General features: G+C 44.4%; 1 protein-coding gene across 2 annotated transcripts; it reads left to right on the top strand.

Annotated features, from left to right (window-relative positions):
• The first annotated feature begins 3,599 nt into the window (after positions 1–3,599).
• On the top strand, positions 3,600–7,335 carry HEY1 (hes related family bHLH transcription factor with YRPW motif 1). 2 transcript variants are annotated; one of them, XM_053395793.1, is made up of 5 exons: positions 3,600–3,694; positions 4,552–4,627; positions 4,715–4,798; positions 4,953–5,034; positions 6,490–7,335. In XM_053395793.1, the coding sequence occupies exons 1-5, from the start codon at positions 3,681–3,683 to the stop codon at positions 7,074–7,076; spliced, it is 843 nt and encodes a 280-aa protein (XP_053251768.1). In that variant the 5' UTR covers positions 3,600–3,680; the 3' UTR covers positions 7,077–7,335. The 2 variants fall into 2 exon arrangements, with proteins under 2 accessions (XP_053251768.1, XP_053251767.1); XM_053395792.1 differs by having other exon boundaries at positions 3,626–3,723.
• The last annotated feature ends 13,673 nt before the right edge of the window (positions 7,336–21,008 follow it).

The raw sequence follows: 21,008 nt of genomic DNA on the forward strand, positions 1-21,008 counted from the left end.
TGGTGATGTCCTCCGTTCTCAAACTAATACTGTCTCTGTTGAATCACTGTGGCTACTAAAACACTGGTCAATAAGCAAAACAATCATTATAAAACTTAAGATTTTCATTATACCATTTGCAAGTCAATGGACTTGCTTAGCCTTTCTACCCAGATTTTCCATTTTACTGTTAATCTAATCTGTGAAATTATATTATCTGGGGTCATATTTATATAGCCAACGCTATGCCTCTGCCTCTTTCATTTAAAGTTTAAGTAGAATATAATTGCTGAAATCACCCAGTCATTACAATTGATTTAGGCTGCAATCCTAACTCTACATACCTGGGAGTCAGCTCCACTGAATTCAGTAGGACTTACTTGTGAGCATGCATGATCAGAATTGTGCTGTTGGTATTCCCCATGTGCAAGGAAGGACGCTCACATGTGTTTGTTCTAACTTCTGATTAGATACCCCAGGCCATTAGATGAATGAGGGTTAATGTATGAGTATGATCAGAGGCTCCAGTACTTTGGCCACCTCATGAGAAGAGAAGACTCCCTGGAGAAGACACTGATGCTGGGAAAGATGGAGGGCACAAGGAGAAGGGGGCGACAGAGGATGAGATGGTTGGATAGTGTTTTCGAGGTTACCAGCATGAGTTTGACTAAACTGCGGGAGGTAGTGGAGGACAGAGGTGCCTGGCGTGCTCTGGTCCATGGGGTCACGAAGAGTCGGACACGACTGAACGACTAAACAACAACAACAATGATCAGAGAGCTCACGCACTAGGTTGGCATTCATGTCGTCTACTAGAGGTAGCAGGAATGCCAGTACCATTTGATGATCTACAGGAGGTGAGTAAGGCACCATAGTGACACAGTAAGTTTTTTGGACTTAGTATGACAGGTTGACAGGATTACTCTTCAAAGCAGTTCCTCCTTCCCGAAGAAGAAAAGTGGGTGGGTGGAGTCTAAGGAGAGAAAGGCTTTCAAAGTTAATTTAGCACACCCACTAAGCAAAGGTCAACAGGAGTGGTTTCCTGTTCAGGGTGCCTTAAAGCTACCTCTTCTCACCTTTCGGTATTATTTTGACTAGGTTCATGCAACAGCCTGCAGGAACTGTTTTTGTTTTTGTTTAAAAGAAAGATGGTTAGATACTTCTGGACTGATTCTGGGTTTGCAGTTGAGTTTCCCCTGAAGGCTTAGTGACGTCTGCCAAAAGAACAGTCAAAAGAAAAGAGGAGGGGAACTTGGCTCAAAAGACCTCTGCACTCAATTCTTGACTACGGGGGGGGGGGGGGGGTTTGAGAGACACCCTTTATGAATCTGAGCAGCATATATAAAAGAAATCTGCCAGCGCTGAACATCTTGTCTAGTTTAGCTCCAAAGTCAAGATCAGGAAATGCAGCACCAGTTGTAGGGTTGCCATACATCTGGAATTTCCCGGACATAGCCGGTATTCGGTTCCCTTAAGCAGTGTCTGGGCAGAAATTGTTGAAATGTATGGGAAAATCCGGACGTATGGCAGCCCATGTCAGAAGTCTAGATTTTGGCGATTTTCCTTTAAAATAGCTCAGAAGTTTTGGGTAAAACTTTTTTAAAAAGCTCAACAACTTTTGTGTCTGGATTTTCACTTTTTGAAATATGTTAACCTTAGAAAGGCTTGGAGGTATCAGGGCAGCACCAGGATTCCTGCTTTGCTGCACCAGGATTCCCTTTGCCTGACAGCAGGCCAGAGAAAAGGCATTTGATTGGCAGAATGTCCAGGTTAGAATCTGTCAAGCTGGCCTACAAGCTCCAGGTAATCATTCACTTCAGCATCCTATCCGCTTCATCTGCAAGTACTTACACAGGCATGCCTAGATGTCAGTTGTCCCCATAAATTCCCTTTGAAGTGCCTAGAAAAGAGCCTAAAAGAATCTCGGAGGTCTCTTAAGTCAACCAGAGCAGTAAGCACAGAAAGCAGATGTGATCATTGTAAAATCGTTACAGCCAACTTCTATGATTAAATGCAGTAAGCGATTTAACACAAACATATTTAGGGACATGTGTACGTCGGGGTTTCTAGAGTCTGAGCATTTTAGTGCCAAAGTAAGATTATTAGTCGTTTGCAGGCGACAGTAGAGGCAGCATGGAGGCTTACATGCCAATGTCACAGCTTGGGCTGCAAGGATGGTTCAAACCAGGTTGGTCACATTTCATCTTTATGTATTTTATTTACCAACCTTCATGGGGTTTTTCAAATCATCCATCCAGGTACAAAGTAGGGCCAGCCCAACTTTTTCATGAATAGAACTACATGAGATGATTTCAGATCATTATCTACAATGAATGGTTTTCTGGCTCACTTCTACGATGCAGACAAGGTTGGGGACAACTCAGTTCACAATTGCCTTGCTGACTGAGCAGTCAATTCCCTCTTCCCACCTAAAGTGCAGCCCATATTTATGGTTAATTTTATATACATACAAAACATTGGGTTTAGTCTACAGTGTCCTCTGAATTATGAAATAACTAGCATGTCACTTGACTGACATGTATTTAGCAACTGAAAGGGGTATGTAAACTGACTCTACAAGTCAGTTATAAGTTACCGCTTGCGATACAGAGCACAACTCTATACCAGTCTACTCGGAGCAACCTTCCATTGTTTTGAATGCAGTTTACTCGCAGGCAAACGTGTAGAGAATTGCTACCAGTCGCCGTCAGGAAGCGACCAGCTAGACGCGTGCACGAACTGCGGGCAGCACGACGTTTTCTAAAACGCTCTAGGGTCGGGCCTTACGAGGAGTGAAGTGCTGCTGCTGAACCTACAAGCGATTCTTCATCGCAAGCGCAACAAATGCCCGACAGCAGGCAAAGCCGGAGAGCGAATCGCGGGCTCCCGCGTTGTTAGCGATCCCTCGGGCTCATCCCCGGCTGGGCTCCGCGCCGCGGCGCCGGTGGCTGAGAACAGGCAACTCAGCGCAACAGCCGCCGTTGGCCCGAGTGCCACCGCCGCTCCACCCCGCGCCCAGGGGAGGTTCACACGCGGCAGCCGCCGCTCCTGCACGCCCCGCTCAGTGCCGCCGCCGCCGCCGGCCCCGCTTGGCCGCCAGCCGGGCACAGAGCAACTTTCCCACGGCCGCCCGGCCACGCGTGTGGCTCCGCAGGCCCCCAACTGGCCCCGAGCCCAGCCAGTTGCACAAGCGCGGGGAGGTCGGCGTGGGCGGAGGCGGAGGAGGAAACCGGAGAGGAGCTTCGAACGCGGCCGTGTAGCAAATCCTAATGCTTCCAGCCAATGAGCGGCGGCGGGCGGGAGGGCGTGCCGTCGAGTATCTCCCTGAGTCGGCGGCCATTGGCTCAGGGCGGCGGGGGCGCAGCCAATCGGAGGCGCCAGGGCGGTATGTCGGCTGCTCGGAGTTGCCTGGAGCCGGGAGCGCTTGGCGCGCCTCCCAGGCTGCCCCTCCCCCGGGTAAGAGGCGAAGCGTGGGAACGCGATGGGGGAGACGGAGCCAGAGGGCGAGCGGCGTCGGCGGTGGGAGCAGAGGGCGCGCTGAGCTGGCACCGGGGAATCGCCGCTCGTTCGCACCAGGCGGGCAGCAGGAGCAGGAGCAGGAGCTCCCCTCCCCATTGCGGACGGCTGTTTAGAGGGAGCCGGCAGCAGCAGCATGAAGCGCTCGCACCCGGACTACAGCTCCTCCGACAGCGAGGAGCTGGATGAGCCCATCGAGGTGGAGAAGGAGAGCGGAGACGAGAATGGGTGAGGGTGCTGGGGGGTCGGGCCGCGGGGAGGCCGGGAGGGGTCCCCAGCCCCTGGCACAACAGTGGCACTTGGTCCAAGTTGGTCTGTGCCAGATGCAGGGTTGAAGCTGTAGGCAAACTCCCGCTGCTGACACGCAGAGACAACCATCTCCGCGGCCGCCCCTGCTGCGGCTTCGATCCTGTGCGCACTTACCCGGGAGTAAGCCCGGTCACGCTCAGCGGGAGTTAAATCAAAGTAACCATGCGCTACCGTCTCCGGTACGGCCCCTTGGTTGCCTTTTGCTAAAAAGCCGGTTCCATAATTACTGTACGCTCGATTTATTTCCTAGTGAATTTGTTGGTGCATTAAAACAAAACACACGGGGAATCGGGTGGGGCGACGGATCTCACCCTCTTGATTTGGACGCCTTTATTTTAAGGAGAGGAGGGTGCTTCTGGCTAGATTCATTTGGTGGCGAAGGAAAGGCCCTCTGCACTCACTCAAGGCAACCTCGTTCTAGGTCGTCTTCTCACTTTCCGGAAGACTGCGGCTGCAACCTGACACACACTTGCCTGGTGGCACAGGGCCAGACGGCAAATCTTGGCATTGAAAACGGGAGGAAAAGGATGGGTCTTTGCACACATCAAACCATGCTCCATTGCCTGCTGCCCATGCTCTGCATTTGGCACTGGGTTACCTGGGATTACCCAGGCGTTTCTTTGCTACAAGTATTTATGTGCCTACAGGCTTTCCAGCTGTTTCTTTTGGAAATCACTGCTCCCCAATCTTACTCCTTTTCTGTGCCTTCTCAGTATTGACGCCTGATTTCTTTCTTGCTGGTTTCAGAAACTTGAGCTCCGCTCCAGGTTCTATGTCTCCAACCACCACTTCCCAAATTCTGGCTCGGAAAAGACGCAGAGGGGTAGGTCTCTTTCTGCTGTGCTCGAAGTCCCTTCTCTTTCTGCTCCGCTTGAAGCCCCCTTGAAAAATATTCCTGTTTCCCTTTCAGATTATTGAAAAACGTCGCAGGGATCGGATCAACAATAGCTTGTCAGAGCTGAGGAGGCTGGTGCCTAGTGCTTTTGAAAAGCAGGTAATTTTGAGGCAGCCCTCTGTGTATGTGAGGGGTGGGATGCTGCAACTGGGGTGCAGTATTATTAGGCAGCAATGTGCTATTTCTGTGCTGCCTCCTTCGCTTGGCTTGAATCCAGCTGCCTTTATGCTGATCTTTGCCTTCAATTTCTTAGGGATCAGCTAAACTGGAGAAAGCTGAAATCCTGCAGATGACTGTGGATCACCTGAAAATGTTGCACACAGCAGGGGGGAAAGGTAAGGTCCTTAACCTGGCATGGAAGTCAATTCTGTGTACTAATCCCGATCAGATTTCTTGAGTGTGGTTCCCTAGGTAGCCAAAGCGAAGCATCATTGTTGAGCTTGGGGGAGACCCAAGGTTTCTGGAAGTAGTAAAAAGGCGGGGAAAGCCCTTAAGGTGGGTAGGTGGGTGTCCTCCCACAACAGCTCAGGAAGGAATGGGCATGGGATGCTGACTGACTGTTGCAGGGAGGAGTGGGCAAAGAAGGGGAATGGATTGGAGTATCCTGGAAAGAACATGGCTGGCTGGCTGGAACTGAGTGGAAGCATACGACACTGCAACATCTCATTGCAGGTCCCACTGTGTGTGTGTTAGAATAGATTTGTTCAAAATTCAGCCACCCTCTAGCAGCACATCTGCAGCCTGCTTACTACCTAGCAGTCTAAATGGTAAAAGCTCTACTTCAAAATAAGTGACGGAATGGCTATCACCTGAAGGGCAGGAAGTATTTGTGTTTGGCAAGCACAATTTTGTGTTCGTTTCCTAACTTCAGTGGAAAGTACAGCCAATTAAGTTTGTGAAGGATCTGGCTGTGCGCGATTTCCCTTTGGCTGGAGGAATCTTCAGCTAATTCCTCTGTGCCAAAGGCACTGGATCTCATGTACGTGTCACTGTCTCAGCCATTTAGTATTTTTCATTTTGTTCTAGTATCTTAAAGGCTGTTGGTAGCTGAGCTGCTAAGATTATAATCCGTGAGCCACATTGAAGGCTCCTGGTGGGCGAAAAGACAGGACATACATTTAACAAAATGGTAAAAGAAGAGAGCAGCATGTGTGCATATATATCTATTTAGTGGTCATTCCAAATGTTTAATTTGCTGTTATTAAACTTGTAATAAACTATATACTGGTGGATAGTAGCAGCAAATCTTGGACTGTACTTCATAACCCAGTAACCGCAGAACAATCCCATAAAAAAATCCTGGAGTTTGTGCTTCAGAGTATCTTGATTGATTGTGGACTTTTAACTGGCGCTTAGACTCTTTGCTGAGAACATCACAGATTCTTATTGGCTGTTTTGAGGTTGGGTCTGTGTGGACTTGGAGCAGATCACTGTATTCTGGATCCTGTTCTCATTCATGAGATTTGGCTTCTCGAAATAACCAGCTTTGCACCTATATGCTGCCTTGGGTTCCACGGTGGAAGAAAGGTGGAATGTAAAATAAAAAAAAAATTATGGGCACAGTCACAATGAGACGTGAAGTGTACTTGCCAGACACTTCGCTTCATGATGGTTTGATCAATATTTCTATTGCTCATGGGTTTCTATAAAGTGAATGTGGAGTAGCACATCTTTCTCCAGGGCATGCCCTGGAGAAAACCCATCTTCTTGAGAGAGACGGCTGCAAATGAGGAATGGAAATTGCTGCCCATGCTTAAGACATCACTCTTCCTACTGTTCCTTTCTTCTAGGCTACTTTGATGCTCACGCTCTTGCTATGGACTATCGAAGTCTGGGCTTCCGAGAGTGTTTGGCCGAAGTTGCCCGCTACCTGAGCATCATCGAAGGTCTGGACACTTCTGATCCTCTCCGTGTCCGCCTAGTGTCTCACCTGAATAATTATGCCTCTCAGAGGGAAGCCGCAAGCAGTTCCCATACAGGGCTTGGACACATCCCTTGGGGCAGTGCCTTTGGACATCATCCCCACATCTCCCACCCATTACTGCTGCCTCAGAATGGGCATACTACTACGAGCGGCAGCGCAACTTCCACAGAAGGTCATCATCACCACAGCAGAAGTGGGGCTCCCCATGCTGAATCATCTTCACTGAGAGCGCCCCCTAATGGCAGCATTGGACCAGTGCTTCCCGTGGTCACTTCAGCTTCTAAACTCTCTCCTCCCTTGCTGTCTTCCATGGCTTCCCTGTCTGCATTCCCCTTTTCTTTTGGTTCGTTCCATCTGTTGTCTCCCAATGCTCTCAGCCCGTCTACACCGGCACAGTCGGCCGGCCTTGGCAAACCTTACAGACCATGGGGAACGGAGATTGGTGCATTTTAAGAACTAGCAGGGTGGTGAAGGGGTGCGTTGTCTGTAAAATAGCCAGCTGAGCTGGGGCATCTGAACTCCTTTTAACAGTTTGTTATCAAAGGTACAGTTCCAGTTTTAACAGAGTTTGTACAAAGAAAATGTTTCTCCCCACCCTGCTTTCTATTAGCAGATTTTAAAAAAGCAGCAGTTGCCAGAAGTTTATTCAATTTTTTTGTAAAATCTTCATAGATGTTAATTTAAAAATGATAATAAAATAGAATTTTGCTGACTCATTCGTTATCTTAGTGGCATTTCTCAAATGATCCTGTTTGTCTGAAAACACTGGATCTTTTTTTTAAAGAGTAGAATTTTTGTCTCCCCCCCCCCCGCAACAGAGCCTTAACTCACATTTTTGTTTGGTTGTGGGGGTTTTGTGATACTGAGATGTTTTTCAAGGGAGATATTGTTTGTAAACTATGTTTTGACTTTTGTATTTCCAAGCAAAAGCGTTGACAAATCAGATGGACCAGCTTTATCTCAGATGATGGTGGTGGACCTGTGGGCTTCTGCAGCTCCCATCAGCCCCAGCCAGCATGGCTCATAGCTGTCAACGTTTCCCTTTTTTAAAGGGAAATTCCCTTATTCTGAATATGATTCCTCGCAAGAAAAGGGAAAGGTTGACAGCTATGGCATGGCTAATGTTAAGGGGATGATAGGAGCTCTAGTATAACAACACCTTGAAGATCACTGGTTCTCCATCAGTATTCTAAGAACAGAATCTTTCTGTGACTAGTGCAGTGTTTCAGTCTGCTTGCAAGTTTATCCTGCTCCCCAATAGGTATATTTATCCCCATTACAGAATCACTGTTTTGTTTCTTGTGCCAAATTTTGTTGTGGTTTTCTTCCATTGGGGCAAACAACACTAAAAAGTCACAGGTCAAATCCTAATTCTAGAAGCTTTACCACTGCAACTAAGTTCAACCAACTTTGTCCAGCTCCAATCCATTGGATGTTTTTTGTTTTGCTTTTTAGGATGGAGGGATTATGAACATTAGGGCTTTGGGGATAGATTGTGCTGGGTTTGGGGATGTGGGGACAGAGACCATCACCTGCCACGTGGCTGGAACGTAGGATGTGTCTTCAACTCGAAGTTCCTGCAAGCTGATGTGCAAAGTTCCAATCCAGAGAACAGGAGTTGCATCTAAATTAAATTGGTTGCTCTTGGGTTTCATTCAGTGGGACTTGACGTGAGTCATGATGACTAAGAGTTGTGTCCAACTTTATTCTGTTCAGATTAGACCCACTGAAATGAATTGTGTCCATAAATTTCAATGGGTCTATTCTGAGGATGATGAATGGTGGACACTACCCAATAGTCTGCCTTGCCTTTCTTGCCTGGACATGGAAATAGTCCTGCTCCTGCCTGCAGGTATGGGATAGCTGGATGGACAAGGGGCAGAATAGGTGGGGAAAGCCACAGTTCCTTGTCCCGTGCTTTATTGGTGTGTTTGAAGGTTGTAATCTGGCAGACATCCATCACACACTTGGCTGTATCCCATAAAAAGCTGTAATGTGGTCATAACTGTGACATAGAATCTAATAGTTCCTTTGAGAACTTGAGCAAAGTTTTGTTTTTTTAAAGCAAGTTTCAGCATTAAAAAAACCCCCAAAACAATTGCATAAAGAGCTGCTATCCAGTACCTAGAAACTTGAAGGCTTTATATGGCCTTCCATTAGTTGAGAAGTGAAAATTTGGTCCAGCACAACTTTTAGTTGCCTCCCAGTGCTCTTCATTAATGTTTCTTGAGCCTGCATTTCTATTGTTACATAATGTTCTGTTCAGAGCAAGCAAAACTGGAGAAAACGAAAGTGATTATTCTATGTTTAAAAATACAACCAAAATTAAGATACTGAATCATAGTTCGGTTTGTCTAAATCTGCATACTTTATCCTTCTAGTATGATTGTAGTTTTCACATCACAGAATGTGGGATTTTGTAGTACAGTGATCCAGCATTCCAGGGCAAAAACCAGGTGAGCAGCAGCTATGGATAGCCACAAAATCGATTGCTGTGATGTATATACATACTGTGCAGAAAAGTACCGTAGTCACTGCATTTTTGTAGGGTTTAAAATGAATTCAAGAGGGTAATCCGAAGAGGATCCCTATCTATTCTCAACAGGCTTGTTCCTTTAAATGACTATTCTAAAGAGGGTTCCACCAAATTGGATTTGATCACTTTTGTATTTGCATTGTGCCTAAATAAAAGAATTGAGAACAAAAAAAAAGTTGACTGGCAAGTTTGTCTAGCTACATGAGAGGAAAAGGGTGTTTTAAACAGATTATGGTATAATTAACTTTGTGTGTGTTGCTTTAAGTCTACTATTCAGTGCATCTTCTGTTTTACTGTTCTGTTTTCTAATTTTGGCCCGTGAAGTGATATTTCAAGACATTGTTCATGAAGTGGACGTTAAAAGTAACTGAAAATTTGATAGTTCATTTATGCAATAGAAGAGGAGAGCACTGTTCACATGTTCAGTGTTGGGTGGGATGTAAGAGACAGAAAATCTGGTTTGAACCTACTGCCCCAGCTTCACTTATTATTCTGAAGGTTTTAACAAACCCTGTATAGGTACAGCTGATTGCGCATAAACCTCGTGTACTGAATTGGAGACCTTGCCTTTTGCAACTTGTACATGGGGAAGCTTTGTTCCAGGGGTGGGCAGATGTTTCATGTTGAGGACTGCATTCATTTTGGTTGTAGAATCTCTTGGGGCCCACCTGCCAGGGATAGGCAGGTCTAGTTGGTGGCTGGCATTGAAACCCAACATGAACTAGGCTACTTTCCTTATTGGTGTTCTGAAACCTTCTGGTCTTCTATGATGAACCTTAGGTATTTTCCCCACAAAATGTCCCCCTTCTCCCACCCCCAAAGTGGCACAAAGAAAGTAAATAAATATGGTTGTGTCATTGCAAGTATGTGATATGAGCTCCACAGGTTGGATTTCTGCTAATTGTATAGTTACTTAAGGCAGCACCTGCATGTTTAGGAAATGAGCTGACAATCTAATTCTACAGGAACATATAAGGGAGATTCCCCAAACTGCTCAATGTTGCCTTGGTTCTCTGAATACTATGGCACAGGGTGTGTGGGTGTACCTAGAATAGGGTTGTTTGGCTCCACACCAGCTGGCATTGCCAATGGCTGAGCATGATAGATATTTTAGTCAAACAACATCTGGAGGGCCACAGGTTCCCCACTCCTGATAATTATATTTTTAAAAATCTCATATTAAGTAAGGCTGCCAGTTATCTATTACAATGGAATGGTGCCATTTGGCAGAAGATTGGTGTGCACCTGGTTGCTTTAAGTAGCATGTCAATCCAGCAATATAATTTGTCTTGCTTACCTGCCTGCAACGATCTTTGTAGGTTGGCTTTTCCCAACGTAGTGCCTTCTAGATACTCAGCTACTAGCTTTTATTAGCCACAGGCACCATGGCAGATGGTTGGAGATGATGGGAGATTCCAAAAGATATAGAGGTTGAAGAAGACAGACCTAGTGCTTCTGTATCATAATAATGAAGGGAAAGTTTTGTGCTTTGGGAAGAGTCTACTTTACATACATTCAATTATCACTGTATTTCTTGTATTTCACTTTCCTTGCACCTCACAGCTAACATGACTCTCTCTACATCCATGTGTTTTATCTACTTCAAAACTCAGGAAAACTTTCCATCTCAGGAATTAGAATCTAGTCCATAACCGAATGGACTGTAATAAATTGGTAAGTCTTTTAAGAGGCTACACAGCTCTGCATTGTTTGAACAAGTAGGAATGCCCTCTTTAACATAAGACATATTCATTTCATTCTATGCCTGAATTGATTCCCAAAACAATTCAAAGCAATTTAATAATAAAAATAACAATGAAAATACTTACAATAATTTCACATATAAAAACAAATTCAGATCCAGTACACATACAGACACAGAATGAGATAAAAACAAACCTTTTTTTTTTTTTGCTTGTTGGAAAATGAAGGTCTTCAACAGGTGGGGGATGCAATGGGTGGAGGTGTGGGGAGAGTATCAAAGGGTTAGGTGCTGCCATGAAAAGACCTGATTTCATCTTGCAGAGCAGACTTCCTGATAAGATGGTCTCCGCATCTGCAGATAATGACAACATTATTGTGGGAAACAAAAGCTCATAAACTATGACACTTCCCCCATTATAAACTGAATCCCTATTTAAGTCTTATTGCTCTTACACCCAGAAAATGTTGGAGGAAAGGTTACATTATGGCAAAATAAATAAAATTAGAAGATCTACAAAATAACCATTTGAAGTTGAAGTTCGCTCAGGAGCTGTGGGGCAATCCCCCCCCCCCCACCTCTGGGCATGTTTATACACACATTTTGTAACTCCCCAGCCAAGGAATGGGATATAAACTTTCCTCCTTACTAGATGAACCCTGGGGGTATGAGTTGTAAACATGCTCCAGGCTTGCATCCCTGGCCCAGAAGGGACACGACCCCCAAAGCCATGTGCTTTGGGTGGTAACTTCTGAGTGTCCTCTATCCAAAAATGCCTCAGGGTAGCAGTCAGCTGTTATCATAACCTCCTTCACTAGCCAGCACAGAATGCAAAACAGGCCAGAACAACCAAGCCAACTGCAGCCCTACGGTATTAAACAGGCAAAATACAGGAGTCCCGGGTGCCAATCAGGGGTTCGCTCCAAAATTCCTACTCAGTAATTAAAGCTCGCAGTTTAAAAGAGGGCGGGAGGTTGCTCTGTGAAGACAAAGAGGAAGAAGGGTGGATGGATGGAGCATAAATACCCTCTACTGGAAAGTCCTAACTGGGCATTCCAGTCCAAGGGCCCCTACAACTCATTCCAACTTGAGTCACTTCCAAGATGAGGAGGGTGCCATTCATTATCATTCCCATTCTCACCAGTTGATGAAGGCCACATTTAACGAACCTGAATGCTGGGTGTATAGATGCACTTTGCAATGTCTACAGTTTACAGTATTGTACACACACAAGTGCGATAGAAAGGGAATGTAATCTGGACACAAAAGCTGTTGAGTTTTTCTTGGCAAAGTTTTTGAGCTATTTTTTAGGAAAATCACCAAAAATGACACTGCTGACAGGGGTTGCCATATGTCTAGATTTTCCCTGACATTTTAGCGATTTTCGCTCGGGCACTTCCAACTGCAGTATTCCGGCTATGTCCAGGAAATTCCGGACGTATGGCACCCCAATGTACCCAGCATTATGATGACATGTTAAAAATAGCAGTTCTCTGTATTGCTTTGCAAGGAACACATCCATTAAGTTGAACAATGTCCCTTGCATCATATCGATGCCTCGCTGTCTGTAGTTTCCCCCTTTGAATTTTATTTGAGCATTATTGCATCGTTTTTTAAAAGGAAGCTATAAACAACAAGGGGAAATCCTGTACTAGTACTGAATGGTCCTTATTGAAAAGGGGCTTCCTTTCTGGAGGGAAGTGTATGTAGTCAGCACAGCACTCCATGAAACAGATGGATTATTATAGCAAGGAGATAGTATTTTATTGAGAGGGAGAGAAAGAGAGAAAACTGCTATTATCCTATACAAGAAAAACAAAACTTTTAAACTGGAAGTGCTTCTATCTCATCTCTGTGCTCCCTCCAGATGTTTTGGATGACATTTTGGGTGGGGCTGATGTCCAAAACATCAGAAGAGCTTCACCTTGTCCAAGGCTGATTTAAGAATTAGGAGGAGGAAGCTCAAATTTCTTGGATACTTTTATAAACGTGCTTCAGTTGATCATAATGATCACATAACGTTATGCACATTTTAGGAACATAAGCATTGCAAAATACATCATTGTAAATACCCTGGACTCTTAAAAAAAAGTTTGAACATTAATTGCGAGAAGCAAAACTCTGAAGCATATTGGCCATCACCAAGGCACAAATCCATACTTGTTTAACATTAAAATGAGAAGAAGACTTAAGAGCCCCATTCATGCACTTGTGTGTGTGTGTGTGTGTGTGTAAGGCCAGGGGGGTAAATGTGGTCCTCCAAGCCTCTTTGTCTGGTCCTTGATACCGGAATTTCCAATGAATGAAAGGGGAAGTACAACACTGTTATATTATGTGTTTTAGCAGTGGTTCAAAGTCACTGCTTGCCTGACACGCTCAAAAGATAATTGTTTCACCACAGGCCCCATTTGCAACTCAATCCACATTTGCTGTGCAACTGCTCCATAGACTTTTGACCTCGCTCTGGCCAATGCGGTATATACATGGCTTGGATTGCAAAGGAATGTCTATGGCAATGCAATCACACAAGCACCTCATTACCTCTTGAGCTCAAGTCAGGTCTACTCAATTCGCAGGCTAGCCAGACCACTTTGGTTGCATGAATTGACTCCTGGAAAACCCTATGCAGAATGCTAAGCTCATTTCCCAATAATAAAATATATTGCCTGTCCGTTTAAAACAGAAACAAACAAACAACAAAAAGATCCAACCTTGGCAAACAAATGTCAGTGTAATCAAGGTTTACACAGTTCAACTTTTCTATTTTCTTTCTTCCTAAGAAATCCTTAAATGCTTCTGCAGCTCTTTTGTTTGGTAAAGCAGGATTCTCTCCCACCCACGCTTGAAAGTGACACAAAACATCAATATTCCATTTCACAAGAACGATTGGCTTCTGTACGGTTTCTTGTGTGTGACTTGAACAGGTTTTTAGCAGCGGTGTGGTTTTAAAAAGTCTCACATGCTTTCATGATGTATGAGCAGTTAAACTTAAAGCAAAGTGTTGCCTTGCTACATCTGTTGCCTTATTACATGCGATATTCCCAGTGAGCTGATCTGCTTCAGTGTTGAGGTTGATCGACTTGGATTCTTAACACTGACTATAATATGGAAGGATAAATGGAAACACAGAGCAAAAGTTCCATATTTTGTACACCACCAGTGCTTTTCTTCTAGAAAAAAAGGGTGCCGGCACCGTGCACCCCTGAGTACCCCCAGAAAATGAACACCTGCCTTTGCTTTTCTTCTCTCTCTCTCTCTCTCCCTCCCCCCTCTCTGCCATTAAGCCCCTCTTGTCCCACAAGTGTCTCAAAGAAAAAAATCCCCTTCTGAAAGGCTGATTGCTCTTTCGAGTGCCTATGAACAAATACTGTTTTACCACCACTAAACAGGTCATGGGCCTTGACTAGTATCACAAGCACTAGCCTTGTACAATAGGTAATCCTTATTGGTTCAATAGTTTCATTGGTTATGCGGGCCTGAAGTTGTGCTCCCAAGGCAAGGGTGCAGCGGCAGCAGCAGTGGGGATTCTCAGGTTGTAGCTGCATTTTTACAGCACATGAGGAATGGGTCTCCTAGCTCCACCACTGGCTATGGCTTCTGTCCCCTCATCTTGTTGTCTCCTCATGATAGCTAGGACCCGACCTTTTGGCATCACTTACTGGGAGCCAAGCCTCTTGAGGCACTCATCTGTCATGAAGTGTGAATAGCTCATATGAACCTACTGGAGCCCAAAGATCACCATCAGAAGCCTTGGTCTCTGGTCCATTACTAACTAGTGAAGATCAAACTGATGGAAACTGCATTAGTAGCCCCACAGCTGTGGAATTATTATTATTATTATTATTATTATTATTATTATTATTATTATTATTTTGTAATACTGCCCTATATACTGCAGGTCTCAGGGCAGTTCACAGAATAAGATCACAATATAAAAACACAAAATACATAATCAAAATGAAAACAAAAACAACGCAATACCCCCCCCCCCCATTTTAAAAGGACATTGGATGTGCATCGGCCTGGTTAAAGAAGAGCATCTTTGCTTGGCAAATTCCCTCACTGGAAAGCTCTATCAAGCCTCTCTCCCCTTTATCAATCAATCAATCAATCAATCAATCAATCAATCAATCCATCCATCCATCCATCTATCCATCATTTCATTGGTATGCCTCCTTTCCAAAGTTAAAGCAATGTTTAAGGTGCCTTACAACTGGGGCTGGGTGATAAATTGTCTGAAACCAGTATGGTTCTCACATTGTTGGCTTGGTGATGAAAGGGATGGAAAGAGTAAGAGGATGTTCCCAGGCAAGTAAGAGAAAATATGTAGCTCCGCCCTCCTCCTGTCAACTCACAGTAGGAGTGTCTCTCACAGAGTTCTCTCTCTGCAAAGTCTGAGCTGCATGCTCAGACTACATTTAAGCTAGACTTAAGTATGTCTTTGTAACTGAATTACCATTTTAAGCCTGTCTGAACAAAGCTGCTCTATCTATTACTCTTCAACAAGTATTCTGAGTGAGAAAAGTTTTTTTTTTAACCTTTTATAAGACTGTTTGTCTAATTGTTATTTTAAGGGGGAAATACCAGGAGAATTGGATGCGGGTGGTGCTGTAGTTTAAACCATTGTGCTGCTTGGGCTTGCTGATTGGAAGGTTGGCAGTTCTAATCCATATGATGGGTTGAGCTCCCATTGCTCTGTCCCAGCTCCTGCCAACCTAGCAGTTCGAAAGCACGTAGTACAAGTAGATAAATAGGTACCGCTCTGGTGGGAAGGTAAACAGTGTTTCTGTGTGCTGCTCTGGCTTTGCCAGAAGTGGCTTAGTCATGCTGGCCACATGACCCGGAAAAACTGTCTGCGGACAAACGCCGGCTCCCTTGGCCTGTAAAGCGAGATGAGCGCCACAACCCCAGAATCGTTCGCGACTGGACTTAAATGTCAGGGGTCCCTTTAGCTTTTTAACCAGGAGAATACCAGTCTGCCTTAAAGCATTGGTTTTAAACAGAAAAGCTAAGCTTCTTTTTAAGCTGCAAAGAGATGGCACTCTGCAGAACTCACAAACATGAGGAAGGTTAATAAATATATCCTCTCCTAGCATCTATTTACATCTTGACAAAGAGGATCACAGCTCCAGGACTCTGTTTCAGAGCAGAAGCAAGGGCATTGTCTGTCGAAGCACCTGGGTAACTGATGCATTCTCTTTGTTTTAGCAAATGAATGAGATAATAATGAGGTGCTCAAGCTTGTTGATTTAATTTGTAATATTTATATATATGGAAGTTGTAGAATAAGGCTGGGTACTTACTTCCTTTTCTTTGCTGGGGTTCATAGTTCATGTTAGCAGTTTAAATGGTATCATTTCCTTGCCACACTGATTGCAAATCAAAAGTTAGAAGGTGGTTTTCAGCTAGCTGAAGATCTTTTATTAAAACTCCATGTCTGTTACAAGCTGAGCTGAGTTCAGTGGATCTGACTTCCAGGAGTGATGCACAGGATTGAAGTCATGCTAATCCTAATAAATTAGGTATTACACAGCTAATTGGTATGCATGAAATTAGCTATGGGGGCTATCATTATGAGCTCCTTTGCTTTAAGATTTACCACTGAACAACAGTACTGGTTGCTGGCTATTGTATATCTGGTAAGGCTGATCGGTAGCAGAAAAATATTTCTGCGGATGTATTGTGTTCTTTCCACTTGTGTGAAGATTGGATCGTTGTTGAGGACAAAACCTATAACGCAGATGAACTGAGGATCACTGCACAAAGGGCCTAGACATGGTAATTATGTTCACTAGTCATAGGTTTAGGAACTATATTATTATTATTATTATTATTATTATTATTATTATTATTATTATTATTATTGAGAAATCTGTGTTTTCTTTTCATAACTAGTTGTTAGAATAAGTGGGAAAGTAGCTTATTAAATCAAGTGCTAAAATGACTGGCTTTTTCTTCCATTCCTTTTCTTCTTTCAGAGCCTTTCGAATATGAGAAAAGAGCAGCAGCGATGAATAGAAAATGAACAAACAGATATAAAAAACAGTGCTGGTGGTGGGGAAGAAGGGATGAAATGCACTTCTGGCAAAACAAATAACGGTGCAAAGGAAGATCGATATAGACGGTGATAAATTATTACAGCAAGATAATAGCAAGGTGTCTATAATTATTAAGAATTAGCTAGAGATATGAGGAAGCAAAACAAGCTGGTGTACTTATGAGTGTTTTTGCATGCGAGAACACAATTATCTGAAGCTCAGAAGAAAAGGCATTTCTAACAGCATGTTTCTTAAAGCAGTCTGCTCCAACAAGACCTTGCATGTTGAGGAGCCAGCATATTATTGAGATGGGTCTGACAACATATGGCAAAATGGGTGTGTGTATTTGTAGGGAAGAAGCATTGCAGGAGCAGCTGTCCAGAACAGATGTCTTCTCCTTCCAGTGGATGGGCCCAGCCCATATCTGAGATGTAACTCGGCTTGACAACAAATCTAAACAGGGAAGCAGCTCTTGCAAACAGCCGTCCGGTTGACTTTGTTAAGACGATTCACATCAGACGTGAATGCGAGCTGATCTGTCACTTGACTTGCAGTAGCTCCTCCCAGTTCCAGCTCCCTCGGTGCTCTTGCCACCTAAAGGAGACGTTCTCCAGAGTGGTGTTTGACAGGATGATGCACAGTCCCAGCACGCTGCCGCTAGGTAGGTCGGCAAGCGTGCGCTGAACACAACAGGGCACACAAAGTTCAATGAACCGGAGTGCTGTGTCTTATTGTGGTTCTGGTCTCTGCGGAGGACTATGAGTGGCAGGTTTATTCGAGTGCTGCTAGAGCTTTCTGTGCAACTACGTACATGAGCAATTGCTGTGATTCAATTGCAGGGTATATTGGCACTCCTGCTTTTGAACACGTTGGTAGGGAGACGGGTGGAGCAGATCAGCCTGTGTGGGTAACATTCAACAGATCAACGTTGATCTGTATGTAATTTACTTTTAGATGCATTCTAAAAGTATGCATCTAGTATGACATTCTTGTTCTGAAAGCACAGGCTAGGTGATCTAGCTTCATTTTACGCCTTTCATCAGACTATTCGTGTGTTCTGCTGAATACACTCAGAATCCTCCATGTGACTGAGGATTCTAAAGACAAATTGGTTGGACCTATTGAAATGCTCCCTTCAGACTTTCCCACTCGATGTATGAAGGTCTAAGGATGAAGGGATGGCGAAGCTGAAGGTGAGGCTAGTGTGTGCAGTCCTATATCTCCCTCCGTGCGTTCCTGTCAAATGCCTGAATGGGGCTATTATTTAGAAAGGTTCTAGTCCTGTGTAGCATAGAGCAACATTTTGGCCAAAAGTGCAAATGCTTTCTAACTTGGCCATTCATAGATATATAGATGGACTATTCCGACCTTGAAATAATTCACATAGGGAATGTTCAGTGCTTGTAGTGTATTGTTATTACTGTTTACCAGAAAAAGACTCACCTCAGATATATATATAGACTGAGAATGAGAAGCTCAGGGCTTCTTGAACACACCTCGGGGCTGCTGCTTATGTTATTGTTATGCATTCTTCCTTTTTAAGAGCTAGGAACTTCCAAAACAGCATTTACAAGGCTTAGTTTCCATTGAATAAGAGAGCTGTGGAGACTAGGGCGACATACACATGGTGCCTTTAGAGCACATTCAAAACACATACCCACCCTGCTTCGCCGCAATGAATTTGTTAAGGGCAGCTGGGAATTGTAATTCTGTGAGGTGCAAACTACAGTGCCGAGGATTATTTGAGGGAAAGAATGTGTTTTGTATGTGTGCATGCATTTTTTAAAATAATATTTGCTTTGTTTACAAATATGCAAGCAGAGCACATACACTCCTATGAGCAGACTGCAAAATTGATAATCCTTCATCACCATTAAAGGACAACTTCACCCCAAGAATGACGCAGCTTTGGCCAATTCACAGCTCCCTCTGCCTGATTTTCCTTAAAAAGCAATTTCTTCATATTTAATGATCCTATATTGCCCTCTGGTGATAAACTAGGATTTTACACGTTCCTCAGAAATGTAATGTGAAATCAGATGAGGTCCTGGTGTGTGTGGGTGGGTGTTTTAAGAAAAGACTACAGCATTAATAGGACTTATGATCTGCAAATATAAGTGTTTGTTTGTTTGTTTGTTTGTTTGTTGGTTGGTTGGTTGATTGTTTTGGATGTCTGAATTGCCTCTTACAGGTTTTCTGGAAGATGCTCAGGGATAAATTGATGTAGAAGAAGAGAGGTCCACAGTTGTGACTTATCTCTGGGAAATCTGCATCATATATGCGTCTGATATTATATCTTGCAAAAAAGGATTTAACAGTTGCCAACAGATGAGGTAACGAAGAGAGGCCAGGCCACTAAAAACACTGAAGCTCTCACTGTTTCTCTCTTAGCCTTCACAGAGAATTTTTTTGTGGTATTTGTTCCAGTGCCCACTCTTCCCTCCCTCCCACTCTGTATGTGGAACTGTGATGTGTGGAGAAAACAATATATCCTGCTGTTCTATGTCCTTTTAGGTGCTCCTGTGTTTCTTTGTTTGCATTTCTGAAATACAGGTGACTCTTCACTTACTTGGGAGTTATGTTCTGGCCCCCTGCTCACATAAGTGAAATGCACTTAAGTGGGGAGTACCTTCAGCTCATGGGGAGCCTGTACCCGGAGCCCAAAGGAGACGTCCCCTTTGGCCTCTAGGAAGAGTCTCCTCACATGCCGGAGGCACAGCGGGGCTTTGTTGTTGCTCTTCAGGTCTCTCCCCCGCTTCCAGGTTTCCAGCGCCACGTGTATGCGTGGTTGTGCATGACTTGAATGTGCTTAATGTTAAGCATAATTGTTTAATTCACACAAAAATGGAAAATGCCTATGTCTTATCACTGAAGGATTAACATGGTTTCCCCCCATAGTGGCATACTATGGGACTCTAAGCTCCTAAATGGGTTAATGATTGTTCTCTGCTCTGAGTTGAATGTAACCTTTGATCATGTGATGAGGTTACTGAGTTGCAAATTCGCCATCTTGGAAGGGTGGTGGCTGGAGTCTTTTGCGACCTGCTAATTTTCTAAGTCTGGGTTTTTGGTTTTGGATGGAGGAACATTTGCTCATGCAAGATCCCTTTCCAGTTTTGAAGAGGCACAATCCAGGCATAGGATTTCTGAGAACTCAGCCTGAGACTAGATTCTGAAAGTATGGCACAGTGCTGTGTGGTGTTGCCCGTGGAAATGTGCTTCTGATCCATTATCATGATGCTTATCTAACCTCTGTTGACCAGGCCCATGCAGAGCTTGTCTGGGGTCTGAGTTGGGAGTCATGTTAGAATACAATTATAAAACTCCAACAAAAAAGCAGCTGTTCCCTGTTGGGGCCCCCCAGCCAGCTTAGCCCTCTGAGGCCTGGGGCAAGTGTACCTGGCTGCCCCTGCTCTCTGCTGTTGACCCAGCCAGATGCATCTTTTGATGCCAATGGGAATATCTACCCACATTCACAGCCCCCAATTGTTGTCTGAATATTTGCTTCCAGCTATAGCTAGATCGGAGGCTAGAGTTCAATATATGGTTTCCCCTCACTCAGCTCTCCCTCTCACCTCTTGTGTGCATGTGTACATGTACATACTCTCTAATATGACACGGCCCAAATCCGGGACACCACCTTCTGAGTCTGAAATCCCGTGTGAATCATGCGACCCATGTGAGATTGTGGACCTGGAAAAAGCACTTTTCGGGGCAAGACCTTGGCCCGAAATCACATGAGAGTAAGGTGCCCCAAATGGCATGGGGGGGGGTTGGAGTGGGGTGGGGCAGGATGTCCCACTTTTTCCAGGTAATTGACAGGTATGTGTGCATTGCTTCGTTACACTAGATGTCATCCAAAAACAGCTAACAAAGTACTGACTGAAAATATAGGAACACAGGAAGCTGCCTTGTGCTAAGTCATACCACTGGACCATCTAGCTCAGATTGTGACTGGCAGTTTCCAGGTCTTCAAACGAGTCTTTCCCAGCACTTCACAGAATTTTCTGCATGCAAAGTTATGTGGCCTACCACTGAACTATATGCGCCGCTACTTCAAATATAAGACGATTAAATGGAAGCATTAGTCTCGTGGTGCTGTAGAAGTG

The sequence above is a fragment of the Podarcis raffonei genome, chromosome 7, assembly GCF_027172205.1.
Source record: "Podarcis raffonei isolate rPodRaf1 chromosome 7, rPodRaf1.pri, whole genome shotgun sequence".
In the NCBI taxonomy this organism is placed as follows: Eukaryota; Metazoa; Chordata; class Lepidosauria; order Squamata; family Lacertidae; genus Podarcis; species Podarcis raffonei.

Bases quoted from the DNA above. Each gene is read 5' to 3' on its own strand.
- HEY1 (XM_053395792.1), top strand. From the start codon at position 3,632: ATGAAGCGCTCGCACCCGGACTACAGCTCCTCCGACAGCGAGGAGCTG. The intron at 4,628-4,714 runs GTAGGTCTCTTT...TTTCCCTTTCAG, and splicing joins CTCGGAAAAGACGCAGAGGG to ATTATTGAAAAACGTCGCAG. The intron at 4,799-4,952 runs GTAATTTTGAGG...TCAATTTCTTAG, and splicing joins CTAGTGCTTTTGAAAAGCAG to GGATCAGCTAAACTGGAGAA.